Raw genomic sequence first — 22377 nt, 5'->3', positions numbered from 1 at the left:
TTAATGTCTTCCTTCCTGCTAAGGTCATTTAGTCTTTCATCGCCCCAGAGGTAACTAGCTGTTCCAGGATATGCTGAGGATGAACTGGCGGTTTGGTTCTAGAGGCAGAGTTGGTAGCTTTGAGTACCCTGGCAGATGAGAAAATAGAAGTGGAATTAAGTAAACTTGAGGCTTTACTCCATGAGAAGTGAGACCTGGAAGACCTTAGTGCTGTCAGAAAGAGGGTCAGTTTAATGTGAGAATGGAATAATATCAGTCTTACTAAATAATGGAACCACTCTTATCTGCCTCCTGTGGGACATCATCCCCTTCCCACTACCGTGCAATTGGCTTTGGAGATGTGGGACTTGATCCTCATACTTAGACCTGAAAAAGGGATTGTTATCAGGTGAATGTATTAAATGCAGGCGTCTAATCCAGGCTGGCTGTAACTAGTCCTTTTTATGGTCAAGTTAAACTCTTTTGTCTTGTTGGTGCTGAAATGAGTCACTGCTGTAAAATGTCTTAGGTGGCTGCTGTTCAGACAGGATGCATTGTAGGCGTTAGAAAGAGGACAGGAAGAGGTGTTCTCTGCACAGGCAATCTGAGGGTCACCAGAGGTTACAGTTTTAGTAAAGGACAAAAATGAAAGGCCAGATTCTGACTACTCCCTGGCTTCATCAGTACTATTGCTGTGTCCGTGTATCTGGCCTTCCTTGCCTAAGTGACTGAGCAAAATTCTCTTTGAATGGGTTGAATTTGAAATGTAGGTTTTAACAATGTAGATGCCAGGTGTTTTCCTGTCTAGTCCCTTCCCTGACAGAATCAGGAATCATGCTGGGCATGTGCTGGATGGCATAAGTTATCAAGAAAGTACTTCTGCTCAGGCAAATCTCCCACTTACTCAAGCAAACTCTAAGTCAAAATTTGAGAGAAAGGCTTGTATTATCTGGTGGTCATGGGGTTGGCAGGGGCTGGAGGTTGTTGCATTCTTAAGAAATAAGTTCTCATTCCAATGGGTTTCCTTTTCAGGGGTGGAATGGTTCAGACCAGTGAACAATATGAATTTGTGCACCATGCACTGAGTCTGTATGAAAGCAGACTTTCTGCAGAAGCTGTCCAGTGAAGCCGAGGAAGGTAAAACCGAATGTCAGTCTCTTGAGGTAATTTGTTTCATTACCTACCAGCAGCTTCTTCAAGGAGTTTACTGCAGTGGGAAGAGTGGCTTTGAGGCCAACTTCTGAAAGGACTGTGGGCTGTTTGGCAAAGTTATAGAGATTGCTGGACCCTTACTATATATGAATGTACTGTGAGCTTCCCAAAAACGATTTATAAAGAAGGTACCGTACTGAAACTACACATGGATTTCGCGTATATATCTAAAGGTGGGTTTAATTCTGTAATACTGGTATCTGCCATATGGAATGTATGTATGTGCTACTGCTGCAGTCAGATGGACATTGGAACTTCTACAGAAGAAATGTTTATCAAGTGTATAAATGCTTTAACGTTTGCAAACTGTCTTGTGAATGGACTGTCAACTGTACTGTAAAGTGCTATTACTGATTATGTGGTGAGCTTGTTTCTTGGCCACATAATATTCTTGCTGCTAAAATTGCAAGTGTTCAATTATGAATTAAGAAAAAAGAAGATGAGATAATAAAAAAATTAAAAGTTGTTTTTGAAAATATTCAAAAGCAGTTAATATTTTATATGGAAATATATGTTCTTCATACTATTAACTATTAAATGTGTATTTACTGTAGGTCTTACAGAGCAGTTGCAGAGCACAATGTCTGTTATTCAGTGTGTATGTATTTACTCTATACTGTTAATTGTCTTAGAACATGCTTCTGCTACAGACCCAAATCCAGTGTATTTGTAAATTGTGTAAGTCATTTTACTTTTAAAAGGAACTTTGTAGCATATATTGAATGGTAAGGATTTTAAATATTTGTCTGTCTTTTATTAATACGGAATTTTTTGCTTATGTTGTTTATCTGCTCTATCCCTTTCAGTAAGAGATAGATGCCTTTAGTGATATGGACTGTTCCACAACAGGTTATACAAGAAAGAAAATGCTGCTATGACTGTTTCCTTTACTGTTCAGTAAGAGTTTGTTTTTAAGAGAAATGCAAAGTTGGCATTATGACCTACGGCACTGGGAGGTCTGTTTACAGGGTATAATGAGTTTTTAATGCAGTGATGTTGACTTTGCTTCATACTGCTAATAAATTACACTTGATATAAAATATTTGCTGAAGTCTCTATTCTTGCCTAGAGCAGTTAATGCACCACACACTCTTGTACCCCCATAAACAGGCACAGCCCAGAACAATTTGGTTAGCCTCCACCATGGCTTCAGACCACTGGAGAACCAATCCAGAGGACCCAGCCAATTTCCCACTGACATGGAGCAAGGAAGATCACCTGATCGGAAGGCAAAGCCAGCATCACTTGATCCCTCAAGGGGCGTTTGTGTAAGACCCAGTGCAGACCTCAGAGCTTTCCCTCCTCCTCTTCCCCTTCCCCACCCCCACCCCCCGCCCCCCTACACTAGGCTTTTAGAACTTGTGGAGTTAGAAGTATCAATATTGAGATTTTGCTTGATTATGTATAGTTACAAAAAAATGTGTGTTCCCTGGATAACACAGTGTGTACTTAGTCAGCACCATCCAGATCACCTGCAGATTTGTAGTATTTCACAGACAGCAAACTACACAAAAGTATAATCCCTTTTCTTTCAGTCTAAAGAGATTCAATATCATCTCTTTTAGTTTACCAGGTGTTTGAAAACCTCTCTCTCTCTCTTGCTTGTACTTTTCCTAAATAAAGCAACTAGTAAACTCTGAAGAATCATATGAAAGGACAAAGTGGTGTAAAATTCCCAAAAACAATTGAATAGAAGGAAGTGCTCGTCACTGACTTTTTCCCCCTGTGAAGGCACATTTCCTTCCTAGCCTTCGCTTCACTTATCTGAGGTGGTTTTTTTAAGAGAAGCATGGGGAGTTGCTAGAGGGAAAATGGACTCTTTATTTCACGTCCTGGTTTCTACCTGTCTTGCCTTGACATTCTCAGGTAAGTGTCTCTCCCCACTTCACCTCCACTGTATTGCTCTTTCTGCCACCGAGCAGAGCCCTCCGGCACAGCTGGTGACTTACAAAACCCAAGTCATTTCTTCGCCGGGGGTTCATACAAGAGGAATGGGGGGCAGGGCCAACATAGCCTGTTCTGTTTAGATTTCTTTCTAAAGGAAAATAAACTGTCTCCTTCTATGTTGGAGATACCTCTTCTTTTTTTAAGAAGATCTCCTGCTAGACAACCCAGGAGCTGAGCTTTGGGACAGTCTCTTTGAGAGGGAGATTCCTCTTTTTTTATTCCTCCTTTGTGAAACTTCCAGAGCTAGGAGATTTCTGTGATGCTTAGTCAGAAAATACGCAGGTCTGTAAAAACAGGGGGATGACAAACCTCAACCAAGGGAAATAAATACACATTAGATTTAGCACTTTGTAACTAATGAGGCTAGAAATGTTTGAGTAACTGAAAGTTAAAAAAAAAGGAAAAAACCTAAACAAGTTGTGGCAGGGAGGCTGCATTTGAAATCACCAGTTTTGTGTTCTGTAACAAATAACAGATTTTGCACTGGTAACTTTGAGCTTTTTTGATGAATGCATTGTAGTTCTCTTCATTTAAGTGTTTGGTGTTGCTCTTTAAGTGTGGTAGCACAAATTGCTAATCCAGTATGAATTAGGATGATTACAAAACTAACAGCTAGAGACATTGGAGTAAATCCAGTAAAATAGATGTACTTCCTATCAGTAAAGAGCCTCCATTCCTGTAACGGCACAGGCACTGAGAGGCACACAGATTTGGGAATGCCCTCTTATATGTTTTCTTCAGAAATGCCATGAGTTTTACCAAAACAATTCACAGGCAGTAAATTATATTGTGAAAAGACTGTGTTGTAAAACTGAGAAGCAGACTGAGGGTTTGTGTAGATCTCTGTATGCTTTTAAGCAGAGGAAGTTGGGTATTTAGAACTGGTATTTAAAGTTAATAGTCCAAGGATTTTTTTATATCCAGTTTAACTTTTTCTTCATTTTTGTATATAATGAAGGTCAAGGTAACCTTTGTTACAATAGTTTGCTTTTTTCATTCTCGATCTTTACATTTACCAGCACTTGCATCATGTGGGTTGTGCGTCTGGGTTTTTTTAAGGTAGGTTCAACATACGTAAAGTTCATTAAAAGTTCAACACATAGAAAGTGGGAAGAGAGATTTATTCAGTAATGTATTTTAAATCATTAAGAATTTGCTTTTTGTTAAATAACCATGTGTAATCTGTTGTATTTTTCTGGAATTTTCTTCTTCCAGAAGGGTTTCTGATTATCCATGTCCAGAAACAGCAATGTCTTTCAGAAAAGAGAGGAGTCATTATGGAAAAGTGCAATATGACCAGCCTCAACCAGAGGTGGCAGTGGATGGCAGATGACAGGCTCCTCCATGTGAAATCTGCCCAGTGCCTGAGCATCTCCACACGCTCTGCCCTGTCGTCTCGCAGCATCATTGTTGACTGTTCCCAGGCAGTCAGGTGGACTTGCCAGGAGGAGGATGGGCTCCTGAAGGTGGCCAACAGCTCTCTCTTTCTCACAAAGCAAGGTCAGAAGGTAATGGCCAAGCAGAGTAAGAAATACCTTCACACATGGATGCAGCTAGAAGCCAGCGAGACGGGAAAACCTGTTTATGTAAATCTGTGCTCAAAGCAAGGTGAGCTACTCCTTCAAGGAAGTACCCTGAAAGTTCTGGTAACAAAAACGTCTCTTCTGTGCTAACTCAAATGTTAAAAATGATGATATTTTATTCATAGAGAAAAACATTTTTAATAGTTGAAAAGAGTTGAGAGAACTATAAAAAGAACAGCTAAGATGACTGCTGTCTTTCTCACAACTGGTGGGTTTTTTAAGCCGTTTTATATTTCCAGGATGTCTCTCCTTTTCTCTACTCCCAGTCTTTGGATCAAAGTGCTTATGTTAAGCTCATCTTTCTATTCTTGTGTCATTTCCTTTTTCACTTTTAAACAGAATTGTGGGTGCTAATTCCTAGTACTTTAAAAAAATATGGATGTATAAGTCCTCGTCCTCCCCATTCATTTTATCATACAAGTCCAGATTCAATCTGTCAAGAGCAAGAAGACATCTGAAAATCAAACATATGCACAATTATTTCTCTGATTAACCCAAATGCATGATTAGAACAGACATGGGTTACACGTTCACGTGTTTACACAGTGTCACTTTGCTAGTTGCAATATATATGAGAACACTCAAAATCCTGAAAATAATGAACTGAATCAAAAATCTCAGAAATTCTTGAGGTAGCACTTTGAGATGCATGGGTCTGTGCACAGACTTACAGATGTGTTGCTATACCTGTGTGGTTATATGTTTCCATATCCATAGCAAAAGGGAAGGCAGAATGGTTTGAATAGTGCTTAATAACACTTTGAATACTGCTTAATAACGCTTTCCTTGATGTCTTGTTGTCAGTCCTTCCTGACAATCCTGTTGACGTTGTTGTGCACTATTAAGCAGTTCTTCATGATAAATAAGAACAGCCTGCAGAGTTGAGCCTTTGATTGGGGAACACACATTTATTCTTGTCTTCACAGGATTTTAAAAAGTGGTTTATGACCCAATATTTTTGCATATGACCAAGTTTTCTGAATGTTTAAAACAAATCCTTGTTCTTTCTAACCTTTCTAACCTCCCATTCATTGTAAGGCAGGGTACCAATTTTTTCAGCAAATTTGCATGTGCAGAACTCTACTCACAGCAGCAGGACTACTCACCTGAGTGGAGGTCTGAAAGGACAGCTTGCAGAATCAGAGAATGGAAAACTGGCTAAGATGCCATTCCAGCCCTCCCATATACTTTAGAGATTAAAAAGGGAAAATTATTTGAAGACCTGTGCATAGGGTGAGTATGGCTTGCCTATTCAAAGACACCATGAAAAGCTAAGATGAGGTATGCAGGCATTGTTATTTTCTTTAGATAACTGGATGAAGTGTGGTCTAACAGAGTTGAAAGTAACTTTACATCCTTTTCTTAACCATCTTCAAAGCAGAAGCAATTTAAGACCAATGAGTACTAAGACAATTGTCGTGGGGTCGTAAAGCACCTTCTCATCTATTTGCTGTGCTCAGTCCTGTAATGAATTTACCTTAATTTTGTGAAATTCTCTACATAGACAGGTCTGTAAGTCCCCTTTAAGGGTCTCACTGTGTCAGTTATCTCTTTTTTGACAACTCTGGGAAGCTCTGCTGAGAAATCAATGTACATTATGATCCTCAATATGTAACTAAGAATTCCAGGTATATGAGAAACTCATAAAGAGTTTAAGTAGTGCAAAGAGAGTGATTTTTCTAAAAATAATAATAACTAGTACAAGAACAAAATCTAATGCCCACAGTGCTGGTCTTGACATCCATATACGTGTCAAAATTTTCATTGTTGAATGTGTAAAATTAGTCTTCCAAGAGCATCTGTCTACTTTCTGTGAAAGCAGCAGTGGATCAGCCTAGAATAACATATTCAGTCTATATTTAGCTAAGATAGTAAAAACTGAGCAAAGTCTTTGGAGCTGCAACAGCTGTAAGTTTTTCTACTCCTGCCTAACACCATATTTTGATATAATTTACCCTTTGTTTTCACAGTACTCATAAAAGCAGTTTTATTTTGGCAAAGGAATAACTCACTGAATTGCATCCCAAACATCTTATCAGCCTAGATATAGTACAAGCTCCAAACCCAACAGCTGCAACTACCTTTTATTCTGGACCTAACTCAAATGCCAAGCATGACTTTTCTGAGAGTGAGGAAAGTTTGAGCTTGGATTTGGATTTCAAATCAGCCATCTGAGATGTGTTTGAATATGCATTTTTTGCTACAATCCTGACCTGACTTTATGTGGGAATCAGGATCAGTTTAAATATGTATCCCATCTCTGTTCAGCCAGAGATGACTTTAACAACAGACAATCCTTCTCAGGCAAACACGTGGTTGAATGTGGTCTCTGGCTGAAACAGCTAATGTGAAGAAGCTCCACGAGGTATCAGTCTCCCTTGAGGTGGTGATACTTCAGTTCTCACCAAATTCATAAGGAGATTCTGGGCAGAGCGAGGAATACTCTGTAGGGCCAAGGCCTTCTTTTCACTAGCCGGCTGTTGGGATCAGAGCTTCTCTAACCCCAGGATCCAAAAGGGACAGGAATGGAAACAAGGAGGAGGAAAACATGGCGGAGATGAAGGAGTAGAAGGCAGGATGACTGAGAAGAGCAAAAATTGTTGCATGTAAATAATTGTGTAACAAACCCCATCTCCTCTTGTACGTCTGGATAGCACCCAGAGCACCACTAATGCTGACACACTAACACCCATGCCACTTCTGCTTTGTGTAAGCAGTTCTTACAAGCTTCTTTCGTTCTGGGTAGCTTAGTTTCAATAAAATTAGCAACGCTATGTGGCACCTCAAATATTACCAACAAACCTCAAAACCACTACAGACCAAAAATTATTCACTAAGTGGAGAATGACTTCAAATAGGGAGACACAAGTCCAGGCTGTAAGCTGCAGTTATTCACTGAGATCTAGAGACTGTCACACAGCCTGTAGAGCCGTCTGGATGCAGAAGGTGACATTAACTGTTTTGTAATATGACGCTCTGCATTGAATTTCTCTTCTACCATATCATACATAGTAGGGGCATCTCCTGAAGGAATTGTAGCTGCAAAGCTCTAGAACTGTGGATATCAAGACAAAGCTCCATTCAAAAGAGTTTTGTGGAGGATAATGGTTTTATTACTTACTGTTATGTGCCAAGAACTTAAGAACCATAATGGGATCTACAAAGATACAAAGCAAGTTGGACAAGGAATTCAATACTGAATACAGCGTCTTCCTATCTCTTGTTTTGTTTGCAGTCTAAAATAGACAAAATATTGGACACTACGTATGAGCCAAAGCCCAACGTGCCATCTGATGTTCAAACTGTTACCACCACAGTCCTTCCTCCTTTTTTGCCCCAGTTTCTCACCCTGTATCTTCTGTTTCATGTGGGCTTTTCTCTTCCCTTTAACCCCTTTTCAGTTTGCCTGCTTCATATCAGAACCTGAGTTTATTGAGTTCACATCACACTGCTGATGCTTCAGTGGATGAGATGGAGGGTAGAAGAGACCAGAGCAGTGCACACTCAGAGCACGCTCTGAACCACTGGAGCAACAGCAGCAACTGCAGAACTTGGTAAGGGAAGACACATGTATCTTCTTGGCACTCTTGGGAAAGCAGGCCACCACCAAAGAAAGGCGGCAGAAGCACAGAAAATGCAACAACTCTTACCCATTTTTGTGATCATGTTAATATCTTTGGGCTTTAATTTTTTCACACCTTTAGTGTTTGTAATACCTGCAACAATCCACCTATAGGTTCACAACAGCTTGGATTGTTGTGTCTGTAACCTTTACAGATTTCTCCAGGATAAATTATAACAGTGAGAAACAATATTTTCATTCAACCTTCAAGCTGACTCAAAATTTCTTCCTAAAAAAACATTCACTCAAACCCATGTTTTTCTCCCTGCATTATTATTTTATAGGATTTTGTAAGTACAAGAGTTTGCTAACATGGATGTGAACCTGTGAAATACCAAAAATTACTTGAATCTTCTTTCTTTGTTCAAAGCAATACGTGGTTGACCACTTTTGCTCAGCTCCACCTGGAAAAAGCAAGGAATCAATGTCAGATCCTTGGACATAATTACAAGACCTTGTACACAATCCAACAGTATACTGGGAGAAGCTCAAAGACAAATGTGTTTTTACATTTTGTAAAAAGAAAGGGAGAGATCTGCAGCTCAGCCTAGGTTTTGGGTTTTCATAAGTTTTCAGTCTCAGTGAGCCACAGCACAGACAGTATAGAACAAAATCAGCTCAGCTACTTTCATAGGGAAAAAATGGAACGATACAAACAGCTTCCCAGAGCAACCAGGAGGATGGCAAGTCCTGCTTTACTATTTCATCTTCTGCTGCAAGTGCTAACAAAAATGCCAGTTTCAGAAAATTATACTGGTAATTTTCATGATGATGTTATCTCCCTTTACTTTGTGTGGAACTCTGTGTAGTAGCTGGAGTGGGTTTCAGCCTCTAGGTGTCTAAATGTATGTGTCTGATGGAAGGGCTTATTTCAGTTGTCTCAATGTAGGTGCTTTCAATCATTTGAGATGCTCCAGGATATCCCACCTGACCTCTGATTGCCTACTCAGAAAGGGACAGGTCTCCCATAGGTGCTATAAGAGCCCTGAGCAGATGTCTCAGATGCCCTAGGGCAGCTCAGATTGCACCAGGCAACTATATTTAGGCAACTGAACCATGTCCTAGGTGTCTTCATAGTAGCTACCTTTCTAAGCTTTCTTCAGCAGAGCTCCATCCATGGAGTTAATGGAGTCTAGATACATTTCTGTGACCAAAAATCCACTTCAGAGTGAGCTGGGACTATCCAGAGTGCCAGAAATAAGGCTGATAGAGCTAAGGTATTATGACCATAGTTATCTGGGATGTTCTGCTACCACCAGTGATGAAAGAGCTTTTAAGTGGCTACTTCAGCATTTCAAAAACAATCAAGTAAAATAGCAGCTCAGGATGAGAGTGGAGTTTGGAGACATTTGACCACTCTGACATGAGATGTAAACATTGCTAACTTTACAACATTTCAGATAAAGGTAAATTTTTTTCAAGTAACATAGACTTTGCAGTTTTTAAAAGGTCTACACTGAATGGGAAAGGATGGACATTTAGTGGATTTTGTTCTTCTGTCACACTCCTACGTATAAGAGAAATCTGAAGTATGTTTTTTAAAGAGTCTTTTTTTTTGCAGTCTATTTACAAGTAATTAGACAACTGAAAGGATAATTCATTTTGTCCTGCACATACAGAGATCTTAAAACAACCCCTTCTGGCTTCAAGTCTTGCTGTCAGCAAGTTAGATGCAGTCTCACAGACTATTTTTTTCTTGTACAGTAGAGATCTGATTCATTTATGTTTCACTAGCAGTTCAGCCTTAGTTTTGTGAAACCATACTTAGGGTAGGCAGATTTCAGAAAGCTGCACCATGCTCACTCGTCTGAGTCTGGAGACACCACTGTCGGGTTCTCAGTACTTGACAACTAATCAGCGCTCGTGCTCATCATACATGTAAAACGTATAGATTTCCTTTGTTTGCAAGCGGCCTGCTGCTGTACAGATGGAGGCAGTCTGCAGTACACCCCATGGATGAAATATGCGCTTAGTCAGAATGTCATAATTTCTCCTGGGTGTGCTACTGATGATTACAATGGTATGTTCACACACTGTATATCATTCAGCCACTAGTCAGTGTCAGTGCTGGAGCTCTGTTCCCATGAACAGTTTTATGACTGATTTCCAAAGAGACTGCTAGAACAATGCTAAACACTTCTGAAAGACCCTACTGTTGAGAATTCTGTGTACTTTACTGATGTCCAGATGGGAGGTGAGTTTTTTCTAGTTTAAAAATTTGTAACTCAAGTTGCGTTTGTGTAGAAATATGTTTGCTTGGGTCTTATAAATATGCAGTTTTCTTTTATAAGTGCCTCCTATTGAAGAAGGGCTGTGAGGGTCCTTATGCTAGGACCCTAGTGGTTTTCCTTAGAAAAATAATATAATTCTTGAAGTGAGGGAAGATATGAACCCTATTAGTCAGTCTGATGTTGGACACATGGAAAGTGCTGGGATGTATATCTGAAGTTTCAGGATGGCACCGTGCTATGCAGAAGCCATTTCCATCCACAGGTTACAGATAACAGACTGTTAGTCTTTGCTGGGAAAGATCTTTCAGCTGGAAACCCAGGGTAGCCCTGAGCCTAACAAGGAATCAGGTTGTATAGTGACCAAGTGCTTGTTCATGGTACCTCCTCAGGATGTTGGAACATTTCTGAGGACCAAACATTTCACTTCCAGGAGGGTCGAGCTCTCCCTTTGGCTCCTGCACTAGGAATGCCGGTTATCCTCTGGCTGCTGTGTCCCATAAATGTCACTGGCAGCACCAGCTTCCCTTTTATGGAGCAGCAGCTTTCCTAAAGCACAATTGTACTGGAACGCAAACATCTTCCTGTTGGAATTGCTGCTATTTGTCTGTAAATTAAGCCAAGATATTTTTTTTAATGTGTTTTTAAGTTGGGTGTGTAAACCTATATTTAGTAACCCAGCTGAGTGGCCTTTTTTTTTCTAAGTGGCTGTTGATCACTCAGATACACTTTTTTTTAGACATCTTTCTATCAATAAGTCCTACTCCCTTCTGAACTTGGAGATATCTGAGAGGCACAGAGCCAGCAGGCCTAATTCTTTCCAGGTCTTTAGGGCTAGCATTTCTAGTTGCCTACTGCAGGCTTTCAAAGATCCCTGATTAATAGGAGGTCTCCAGAAACAATGACTGATACGGAATGTAGACCAAGTCAGGACTTGTGTCAGCTAATGGTTTTGTTGTGGCAGCTGATGACAGCTTGAGCACAGGGCTGCTCCTGCCAGACTTTTCCCTGTCCTTTTGGTGAGGGCCATGAAGATATGTGATGTAGGACCAGAGCAGACTCTACACCATAGGCACTCTGTAGAGGATTCTGCAAATGCAGCAGCGTGAGGATGATCATGCAGTGTTGGACCAGACCTGAGGGTTCAATGAAACCCTTTGTGTGGGTATAAGAGAGAGCAGAATTAGATCTGTAGTATTGTTCTCAGTGCCTTGATTTGGAAAAAAATATTTGATCAACATTTGTTGTAATTAAATGGAGACTTGGAGATTTTTATTCCCAGAGAAGCACAGTTAGATAAAAGGAGGGGAAATATTTAATCTGGTTATCAACCCATTCCAGCAAACTAATCCTTTTCAGGAGGATCCAAAACTGTGTACCAGTTGAACATACTGTGCTGTCAAGCACAGGAAAACACTTGCATGAAGGTGTCTATTACGAGGGCTTACAATCTCACTTCAATTTCTGAATGCAAATGAAAGTGCTGCAAGTTTCTTTATATAAACATGTTAACATATATATTTACACATATACAGAAAAAAACTATCACATTGACTTCATGGAAGCTGACCCACTGATCCTTTGGTAAGAGGTAACCACACATTGGCCTGCTAAGATATCATAATTGCACACCAAGTAATTACGTTTGGAAGCTTCTGCTGCAATTTAACCCAGTCATTACATTTTTTTTGGAGGGTTTGTGAACTAAAATTGTTATAAATGGCAACCAGCCCAGTGGCTCAGCAGCAAAACAAGGTTCTGTCATGCTGGAGACACCAGTTCAAGGACAGACAAAGTGTCTTGGGCATTGAGCCAATGCACACTAGCTGTGCTACAGCAGTGGCAGGACAGCTTTTTGTGAGGAGAAGGGGCCAGTGAGTAATTCCAATCACTTAGCTGAAATGTGATGCTACCAGATGTAGAGGCCACCACAGCTTGAACCCTGCCCTCACAGCCACAAAGAAAGGATATTAAATACATACCAATGGGGAGGAAGAGCCATGAAAATGTGGAGGAAAAATGTGTAGTAAAATCTTTCCTGCACTCTAATTGCAACTTTGGCATTCTCCGAAGGATACGTGACTAAAAAAGCAAATCCACCATTATATTTGTAGGCACTTCAGTTAACTGATACAAATGTTAGCTGAATCTTGGGAAGAAAGCAGCCAGGGGTTAGCATGGTATCTGCATGGGAGTGATTTAAAGGAGCAAGAAGAATATCCCATATGGGCACAAGGAACCTATCTTGAATTAATATCTTGAACAAAAAAAAAAAAATATTGAACAAATTATCCTGAAAAATTATCTTGAACAAGCCATATTTTAAACTTACACCAACAAAAGACAGATGAGAATCTGGCCCATGTACTTACAAAGGGCAGGGTTTGACAATATAAAGCTGAAACTGTGTGCTGTTTGGTAAGACTCAAGCAAGTGAAAAAGCTGCAAGTGTAAACGTGCTATTAATGACAAAGTACAACCTTTCTCCTCAGAATCATTGACAGACTGTATTTAAAATGAATGGTATGAACATTCAGGGAAATTGATTTTCTTCTGCCTTTGTTTTGCACAGACTTTGGTATTGATGCAAAATATATGTTTGCTCTGAAAACAAAAAACTGTGGAACTGACAGATGCACTTGAACTTCCTAGAAGTCATATCAGCCACATATATTGGCATCCAAAGAATTGTTTATAAAAATGTAGAGCTGATTTTAATTATTTTCCTTTATTTGTCTTAGGTCTCCCTGATGCAGACATTTCTGTATGGAGTACTAGAACTACATCTCCCCCTTTAAACACTGTTACATCTAAGCCTGAAAATCTGCTAAAGAGTAGCACAGAGATGTTCATCAGAAATGTGACTGAACATGTCAGTAAAAATCTTACTGAAAACCTCTACTTCGACTTGAAATCTGCAGTAACAGAGAAAGCCTGGATTCCAACAACTACTCTTCAATACTCTAGCACCACAGAAGAGGTAAGGCAGAAGAATTAATGATTTTTATTAATCCTGCTCCACTCTGTGGAGCCTGATAGCTATTACAGGTCGATGTTTCATGAACTAAAAAAGCAGCTACAGTGCTAAGCTTTGTTCTTGATTTTGATGGGATGGTTTGTTCATGCTGATAGGGCCCTTTGCTAGAAGCTGCAGAAAAAATCTGCCTCTTCTGTACAGCACAATCCTGTTGTGCACAGTCATTGGGAAAATCTCTGAGCTCAAGAGAAATGCTGAGGATATGTAAGGAGTGATGGAAAGGTCACAGATGTGGCAGGAGCCACAGGAACCTGGGTATCTGCTCTCAGTGACTTGGGCCCTGCCATTGGTTTGTTGCACAACATGAGTGTCTAGCTCTAATTACGCTCTAAGAATCACACTGTGTTTTATGAACTTATTTAGGATAAATGAGTCCTAAAATTACATACATGATTTACAGGTCAAAACAAGTGAAAACTGAATGCTGTAACTTGCCTTACAAGAACCCTGGCCTTGATCCTGGTCAGCATATCTACTGACCAGCAGAGTGGAGATGCACAGCCACTTCTTGATCTCTTGCCTCTCCCACCACAAACAGCCCTGGCAGAGGAGAAGAATGGGGAATGCCAGCCCCATCCATAGGAGCTAATGGTGGGCATTTGGTACCTCCACATCAGTTTCTAGTCTTCCCTTTCTGCAAGGCACACTTAAGTAATCTGAGAGCAAATCTGGAATCACCATTGGCAAGATGTGCTTGGGCAGTTAGAGCTAAAGCATACGGGACATTGTTGGTCACTGTATGGCTATCAACACATAGTGGTTTAGACTGAAAATCCCTAAATTCCCTGTGGTGGCTTCTCCAGGAGATCACACTGCACTCAGTGTACAGGGGCAGGCAAACATGTTGTTTCAGCTACTACTTTGGGTGTCCATGTTACTGTGGGTAAGACTAAGAAATGTGTTTGGTATTTGGGAAGGCTGTGGACAGAGCAATCTGTGCAATCTGGTATGAACAACATCACTAGAGACAGGGAGAAAGGAGAAGTAGTGTCACCCAGGACTATGTTGACCCAAATGTTTACGGACCCTGACACTGCTGTTTTAGTGCTGATGAGGGGAAGGGACTGAGCCGATGATGAATGCGCTGCACTCTGTTCCACAGATGGTGGAGATGGTTCTTTTAAAATACGATTATTCTGGCTTTGTGCAGGCAGGCTGAGCTTATTTCCCCATGCCCTCTATCCAGATGCATACCTCCTGCCCAGAATACTAGTCTCCTCCAAATAGAAACGTCCTGTATAATCTGATATTACCCAAGATGCCTCCAGCACTCCTACTAAAGAATCCCACCGATGCTAGAGAAATGGCACCATTTGAACTGAAGGTACTGCCTCCTGTGTTCCTACCCTGGTTCACTTTCTGATTCACGTGCTTTGCACTGAGCAAGTTGCGTAGGTCAAAGCTTTCAAGCCAGAATCCTAAGGATAAGCAGTCTAAGTATATCTGTGGAAAAAAAAAAAAAAAGTAATATTCATGAATAACTGTCCCTTAGAGCCTTCAGCCAGGTCTGGACTTTTGAATTTAGACACACAAACTTTAAATCTTTGGTCTCTGTCTCCCTGTCTTCAGAGCAGAGTTTAAAACATTTTTGTCAAACTATCAGGGACGTTTAAAGGATTAACTGGATTTAACATGATACTTTGAAAACACATAGACTAAGTAAGCCTGAGTGGTGGTGTTAGGAAGACAATACCTTCTACGAACTGCATTTGCCCAGGCTAGGTCCTCTTGTTTGTAGAAGCAAAGCCTTGATGTTATTTGTCTGTGAGCATACCCATTTTGGGGGAAGGACACAATGGTGACACTTCAATCGAACAAAATGTTTGGATTAGAGCAGCCTTGGATTTCAAGTAAAACTGCAGCTTGCACTTTCAAACCATGACAAAAGCTGTGCAAAGCCCATTTCCTCTTGATTAGAAAGACATAGAGAGGTTGGTGTTAAAAAAAAAAAAAAAAAAAAAGTCAGGAAACCTTGGGAAAGTGTCTGAAAGGGACTTTGGAGCCTGCTATTAGAGACATGTCCGGCCACTCCCAAAACTCACTTCCAGTTCTTTTTTTCCTTTTTCTTTTTTAATTAGTTTCTTGGCTTGCCACACAGATCAGTAAGTGTTAAAGGCTGTGTGACTGCTGATTTGCTAAAAGCCCATTTATTCAATACCAGTCTGGAAATAATTACTTGTATTGTGTTGGCTATTCTATATAAATATATTGCCACCAGTGAATGATGGACCCCTCCTGTTTTATTCCAGTTCTGGCATAGACATCTGTGTCAGACCTCACCCTTACAGCAGCTTTGTGCTGCATAACATACAGAAGTCTCAAAAGTAAACCAGTACTTTCCTGAATATACAAAAGGGTAGTTTTAAAGATTTTGTGATAGCAAGAGTAAGAGTAATAAAGTAGGAAATTCTAAATTATGGGCAACGCTGAGAAGCAAGCAGCAACATCCCTTTTCTCCACACTTTAACTTAATTTGGCTGGAAGAACAGACAGAGCTTTCCAGGAATCTTTAAATTTTACTTGTGGTAGGTTCAATTTCTTTCCTGAATCTTACAAGTTGCACTGCTGTGGATTTTTTTCCCTTTCACATATTACATCTACTTAACTAACTTACATATGCATATCTGAATTGTATCTTCCCTGCAAATTCAGATTATGGATGTTTTCAAAAACCCTTACAATGTGAGTTCCACTTTCCAAGAAAAAGCAGGTTACTCTGAATATTGTCACTTTCAGAGAGGGGTGTGAAGTAATCCAAACATCCTGATAAGCCTTCAGATTTGTTCTTCTCCAGTGCTGGAAAAATATTGGCATGGTTTATGCCATTAGGTACAAAAAGCATGATCATTTAAAGATGAATTTACACTGTAAAACTCTCTCACCTTGAACTGATTAAAAGACACCTATGTCATTTTAGTCCCAGTTCAGGTCCAATATACACACCTTGTGTTTTCCATCAATGGTTTGTTTATCACTGTGCTAGCTGTTTGGGGCATGGTCCCTCCTTTTGTCTGAAGTACATAAAACATCTCTTCCAAGGGAGATCTTGCTCTGTAACGAGCTTGAGAATGGCATAATAAAAACACATACTTCTGTCATCACTTAAGGTGATGATCATAAAGTTATGAATCATCCCGAGCTTTGCAGAGTAAAGCCCAACACCTTTAGTGCCTTGTCCCTAGGACCCGGCATGGAGCTCCACTGGGACAGATGAAGTTTTCCACAGGTGCAGGTGACACCCCTGAGTGCTCAAACATTCGGTTTCTGAACAGAAGAATGAGAGCTAAAGTTTTTCAGACATTTGTACCTTGTTTGACAGGCTGATGCCCAGGAAGATCCTGCAGCAGCATCTTCCAGAAAATGCAGACTAATGTTTGTAAACCCTAGCACCTTTTTCTCCCTAAAATGGGGAAAAGTGAGACAGAGGTGATGTTGAATTTGCTTGAGGTGTGGCTTTTAGAACTTGAAATCTCACATATATCACACAGTACAGGAAGATGCAGAAAAGTGCCATTCCCATTGAAGAAAGTAAATGTCAAATTCCTCACTCTTTATGCAATCTCAAATGTACCCCATGGCTGCTGGGGTATTGTTTGAGTATCTGAAGGTCTAAACCACTTCTGGCTATATATTTCTTCTCCCTTACCCCACCCCACATACACATATACATGAGTTTTAAGAGGCTGAAATGTAAACAATAAGGAAGCGGGCACAAATGACAAACAGAGAGCTGTGCTGTGGTTGCAGCCAATTCGGAGTTGCGCTCAGCTGGTTTGGTGCAGCCTGAAAAGAGAGAGACTTTCTTGCTTTCTGTGGTGTGTGTAATTTTAGCTTGGGAGTTATTCCTGGGATGTGGGAAGGAATTGTTTCAAGGACACAAGTCAATGCAGAACAAAACAAAAAGCTGAGATAACTTGGCTGCTGACAGACAGGCTTCTCCTCTACTGGTGCGTGGGGCTGCGGGCAGCAGCTCGGCATCGGGCTCTGCCAGGACTCTCCTTGCCACAGTGCCTCTGGTCACCATGTCACAAGGCCAGGGAAGAGAAATAAGGCCTCAGCTAACCCCTAAAAATGTCAAAGTTTGGGACACAGGAGCTGGAATGGCAGTTGAGTGATGGCTGAGGCCAAAAGGAGGGTGGGCCAGGTGTGAGGGGTGGCGGGCGTGAGGAGAGACAGCTGTGAGGGGTGGCGGGCGTAAAGAGAAGGGGGCACACGAGACATGGTGGCCATGAGGTGAGGCAGCCACGAGGCGAGGCAAGCACGAGGTGAGGCAGCTGCGAGGCAAGGTGGGCTGCAGGTGAGGCAGCCATGAGGGACGGCAAGGCGGCGCGCAGTGAGGCACAGCCGGCGTGAGGCGGCTGCCGCCCCCACCAGCGGCGGCACGGCCTGAGGGGCCCCGTGAGCCCGGGGGAGCGCAGCGAGAGAAGCCCCGGGGGAGAGCTGCCATAGGGAGGATGCGGCGAGGAAGGAAGGAAGATGGGGTGGGAGAGGAGCCGGGAGGAAGGTGGGACCCACAGAGAGCGAGGGGCGGCACCCCGGGGCCAGCCGCCCGGGTCGGGGGGCGCAGAGGGCGGCGGCGGGCGGCAGGTCCCGGGTCGCCGCGCTTCGCCCCCCGCAGCGAGACGCGAGGAAATCGCCTCTTGATTGCGGAAGTCGGCGGGAAGGGCTCCGGCAGTCAGCCCGGGTCAGAATGGCAGCGTGGGAAGCGGCGGCCGCCTCCCCCGCCTCCTCCGCTCCTCCTCAGCCGCGGGCGGGCGGGCGGCGGGCAGCCCCCCCACCCCACCCCACCCCGGTGGCAGGGAGGCGGCGAGGCGGCCGGGGCAGCCCCGAGCGCATGCAGCAAGCGGGCGGCCCGGCAGAGGGCTCGGCGGCCGCCGCGCGGAGCCCGGCGGGGAGCGGGGGGCCCCCGCGGCCCGCCGCCGCCGCCGCCACTCGGCTTCGTAGCCTCCACACCCCGCACCCACCCCCGCCGCCTCCCTGCCCCTCCTCCCCTCCCCGCGAGGGTCTCCGGGGTTAAAAACTGTCGGCGATGCTCAGCTATGGGGCGGGATTCGCCCTGTGGACGGCGCTGGCCCTGACCAAGGTGAGCGGCTGGGGGGGTCGGTCGGTGGGGTCGCCCTTGGCGAGCGCGGCGGGGCGCGGGCGGGTCGGCACCGCGGGCAGCGCGGACGGGGTCGGCGGGTGAGCCCGGGGGCGGGCAGCGGCGGCTGGCGGAGCCCGGCGGGTTTCTGAGCGCTCTCCTCGCTGTCCGCAGGCCGCGCCGGGGGAGGCGGCGGGATGCAGCGCCAACCTGACAGAGCGGCGCGTCGCCGGGCAGAGCGTCCGGCTGCGGTGGAGCGCCGCGGGCCGCGCCTGCAACTTCAGCCTGAGCGGGCGCTCGGAGGACGGGGCGGCGGCCGGCTGCCAGCCCGCCCCCGCGGGCAACGGCTCCTACGGCTGCACCCTGCGCGGCCTGCAGGCCGGGACCCGGTACCACCTCCGCATCGAGCCGCTCGCCGACGGGGAAGCTGTCAACATCTCCCTGCGGACAGGTACGGGCGGAGGGCGCGGCAGGTGCTCGGGGAGGGACGCCGCGCTTTTCCTTCCCGGCCCCTTGCTTCGGCCGGCTGCAAGGGGAGGGTGGCGATGCACTGGCAGCTGCTGCAAACCTACGGTGTTTGCTGGACGTGGCTGTGCTGCACCTGAGGTCTCTTTACCCCACCGCCAGAAATAAACGCTGCTAAAAGTTAAGGAGAAGGTGCTGTGAGGAGACTGGGTCAGTGCTGGGGGTGCTCCCAGCAGCTCCTTTAAGCTGCCGTCCAGCAGAATGCTTTAAGAAGTGGTAGCCCCTAACACTCTTCGTGCTCACGCAAACTATTAGCTTCATACTTCCTTAGGTTCCAACTTATTTACTGTGCTTAAAAGTACAATCTATTTCATAGCAGGTAAATCCTGTTCAAGGGTAACTTACTATTTCAGCCCGTTTCTATACTTTCATTCAGTGTAACCATAGTCTACAAGTCAGCAAGTGAAGCTGAAGCTTCTTGGCAGTAGGTTTTTCTTGAATACCGCCGGTGAGGTGTTACGATGTACAGTTGTGTGCAGAGCTCTAGCACTGTCATATCCATGACTAGCTGTAAAAAATTGCCAGCAGCCTGCCAGAGTGCTGCCACGGAAAGCCCCCTTTCTGCATGTGTGTTTGTGTATGCATGTGAACTCCGCTGTGAAGCTATGAATGACACAGGGCCACCAGCTGCAGTGACAGAATTGGACTCTTTCTACCTGTATTAGTGGGGTTTTTTTAAAGATGATGAAATACGGTATTGTCCAGCGTCTTAGGGGTATTAACACAAGACTCAAAACAGACATGTCTTAAATGAGGTCCATCATTAGATGCCTCCCTGATTTGCTCCTAAAGTGTTAGTTTCAGAGAGGTACTTTGCAGTGTTACTATTGAAGATTATGGCAGCCAAATATTTAATTAGAAGTTCAGAGACATCATTTACTGTCAGACCCTTTTCCCAGCATTAACCATACAAATGCACTAAATAGCCTCCATTAATTTGCTTTGGTAAGTCAAGTTTAAAAAAGTCCAGTGACAAGTCTGCTGGTGTGATAGCTATACATTAAGCACATGTCACTTGGTAAAAATGAATAAGTTTCTATGCAGGCAGTGATTTAAATCCATGTCATGCATCATGCCAACTGGTTTTAATATTGATGACTTGTAGAAAGAATAGATCAACTGTTACCAGAGTGACAGGTATAAATCACCATCATTACTGGCCAGTAGAGATCTAGTATTGAACACTTGCATAGAAGTAGAGAAAAAGATACCACTTTAGACTGTGTTTTGATTAATGCAAAAGCATTTAGACAATAGCATGTTCGTGTCATTTATGACTTTTATCAGTAAATAGATTTTGCAAAGGCTGTAAGATAAAGTGATTAGGGAAGCAACTGCTGATTATAATCATAGCATCATCAGAGTTGACATCATAGCTGACATCAGAGTGAAAAAACTGATTAAAGTTTAAGCTGAAACGCTGCACATCAGTGGACTGTAGTTGAAGTGAAGTTTATGTTTGGATATTGGGCAGCAGAGATCAGTCAAAAGCATAAAATAAGAGTAGAGGAACTGTGGAGGTTTCCTGCAGAAACAGCTACTCAGATTGCTTCTTGGTTCCTTTCTTCCCTTGATTGAATCACATCAGTTTTATCGCTTGATGGTGTTTGAAACACACAATTAGCTCCAAAATTTGTCAATGTGTTTTATTTCTCAAGAATATATAGTGTTTGTTATGCCTGTCAACAACCCACGTTGTATTGTCAATATTATGCATTTCAGTGCAGAATGAGGGAGAGTTATTCCTCTGTATGTTTCCATGGGGGGAAGCATTGTAAACCAGTTTCCTGGAAGCTGTTTTTCACCTGTTCCTTTGTAACCTGTGTTAGTAGTTATGTTTTACAATCTACTCAGCCTGAATGTCCATAGACGTGTTCCTGGAAACTATTCTGTGAATATGGAAGCATGAGGCACGTTGTCAGGTATATGGTAAACATAATTCCCACTGATTTGAATGCTAGTGGAGTAAGCTATCATGGACCATCTAAAAATATGATGTCTGACCTTGGTGCTCAGTGAGGTTCCTTTCCTGAGCTCTTTGAGAAAGGTGGGCTAAGATGTCCTTTGGAGGTGCCCAGCTTTCTATGCTGACTATAAAAGGAGCCTAGGTTAAACCGGACCAAGTTTAGACGGTTGAAGTAAGAGGAATCCCATCTCATGTGCTTACTTTTGCAAAATGAGGTTTTGAACATCTGTATCATCTTGATACAATAAATGTACACAGAGACAGTTGCAGATTTTTTAATTTGTTTTGATACCTAGTACAGAAACTTTAACTTTTTGCTCCTATTCAATCCTGTTAAAATTTTCATGTGCTTATTCCTGTCATGAGTTCAGGTTTCATTGTATTTCTTGTATAAAGTACTGGAGTAGCTAAGCCCATAACATCTAAAATAAATTGTTAAATGTTGAGTGTAATCTGTTCTAACTAAGGTCTTAAGGTGAAAGTGACGAATAATGCATACTATAGTTGCAGCTGTAATGTGAAGGCTTGGAGACAACCAAATCCCTAACTTAATTTGGCCTTTTAATGTGAAGTTAAGTACTTAACTCATTGTCATAGCTATGATTTTAAGTCTATTTTGTTTGTGAGTTTGGTATTCCAATAGAGTAAGTGCACAGCTCACCAAGACTGCATAAACTCTCAAGTAACACCAGACCCTTCGTGAATCTTTGGGTGGAGAAGCAGCTTCTGTTTCACTTGGGGAGGCATAGGTCTCAAATCTGATAATGTATAGCATACTGGTACAATAATCCGTATTAGTCCACCAAGGTGGAGTCTCTTTTACTCAAGAAATTTTGGTCTATGGGTTATCAATTTAAAAGGGCAAGTATTTAATCCTCTAGAGCAGAACTAAAATAGTTCACTCAAAACAATGGAAAATAAAATCACATATGCACTATATAAGCCAGGTATACCCAGGCATACAAACACACATACAATGTTAGCACTTCAGCTATTTTGGTAGAACAGGAAACGAAGAAAAAGCTGATAACACCATTTATCAGCTCTGAGCTACAAGTAAATTTTCCACTGCAAAGCTGAGATTACAGATGTTAGTAGGCGCAAATCTGTATATTTATTTCACAGTAATATTTACCATTTGTTACATTTTTTTAATATATATACATTAAACAGCGCCTAAAACCATACACTAGTCAGC

At 42.7% G+C, this 22377-nt stretch overlaps 2 protein-coding genes across 13 annotated transcripts in view; both read left to right on the top strand.

Annotated features, from left to right (window-relative positions):
* Nucleotides 1-1150, top strand: part of PTPRR (protein tyrosine phosphatase receptor type R) — a 147232-nt gene extending 146082 nt beyond the window's left edge. For all 9 annotated transcript variants that reach the window (XM_080392677.1, XM_080392678.1, XM_080392685.1 and 6 more), the window contains one exon: nt 1012-1150. In XM_080392677.1, the coding sequence (XP_080248803.1) occupies nt 1012-1105 (94 nt within the window). In that variant the 3' untranslated portion in view covers nt 1106-1150. The remainder of the gene's footprint in view (nt 1-1011) is intronic.
* Nucleotides 1151-2900: 1750 nt separating this feature from the next.
* PTPRB (protein tyrosine phosphatase receptor type B) overlaps nt 2901-22377 on the top strand; it is a 78645-nt gene continuing 59168 nt past the window's right edge. For 3 of the 4 annotated variants that reach the window (XM_080392675.1, XM_080392674.1, XM_080392673.1), the window contains exons 1-4: nt 2901-3057; nt 4354-4746; nt 13313-13551; nt 18863-19139. In XM_080392675.1, the coding sequence (XP_080248801.1) occupies nt 3003-3057; nt 4354-4746; nt 13313-13551; nt 18863-19139 (964 nt within the window). In that variant the 5' untranslated portion in view covers nt 2901-3002. Of the gene's footprint in view, nt 3058-4353; nt 4747-13312; nt 13552-17913; nt 18692-18862; nt 19140-22377 lie in introns of those variants that run through there. The other variant, XM_080392676.1, reaches the window with a different exon arrangement.

This window comes from Falco punctatus (genome assembly GCF_963210335.1).
Source record: "Falco punctatus genome assembly, chromosome: 6".
NCBI lineage: Eukaryota > Metazoa > Chordata > Aves > Falconiformes > Falconidae > Falco > Falco punctatus.
The sequence above is the reverse complement of the archived record's forward strand: the minus strand, read 5'-3'. Positions and strand labels throughout refer to the sequence as shown.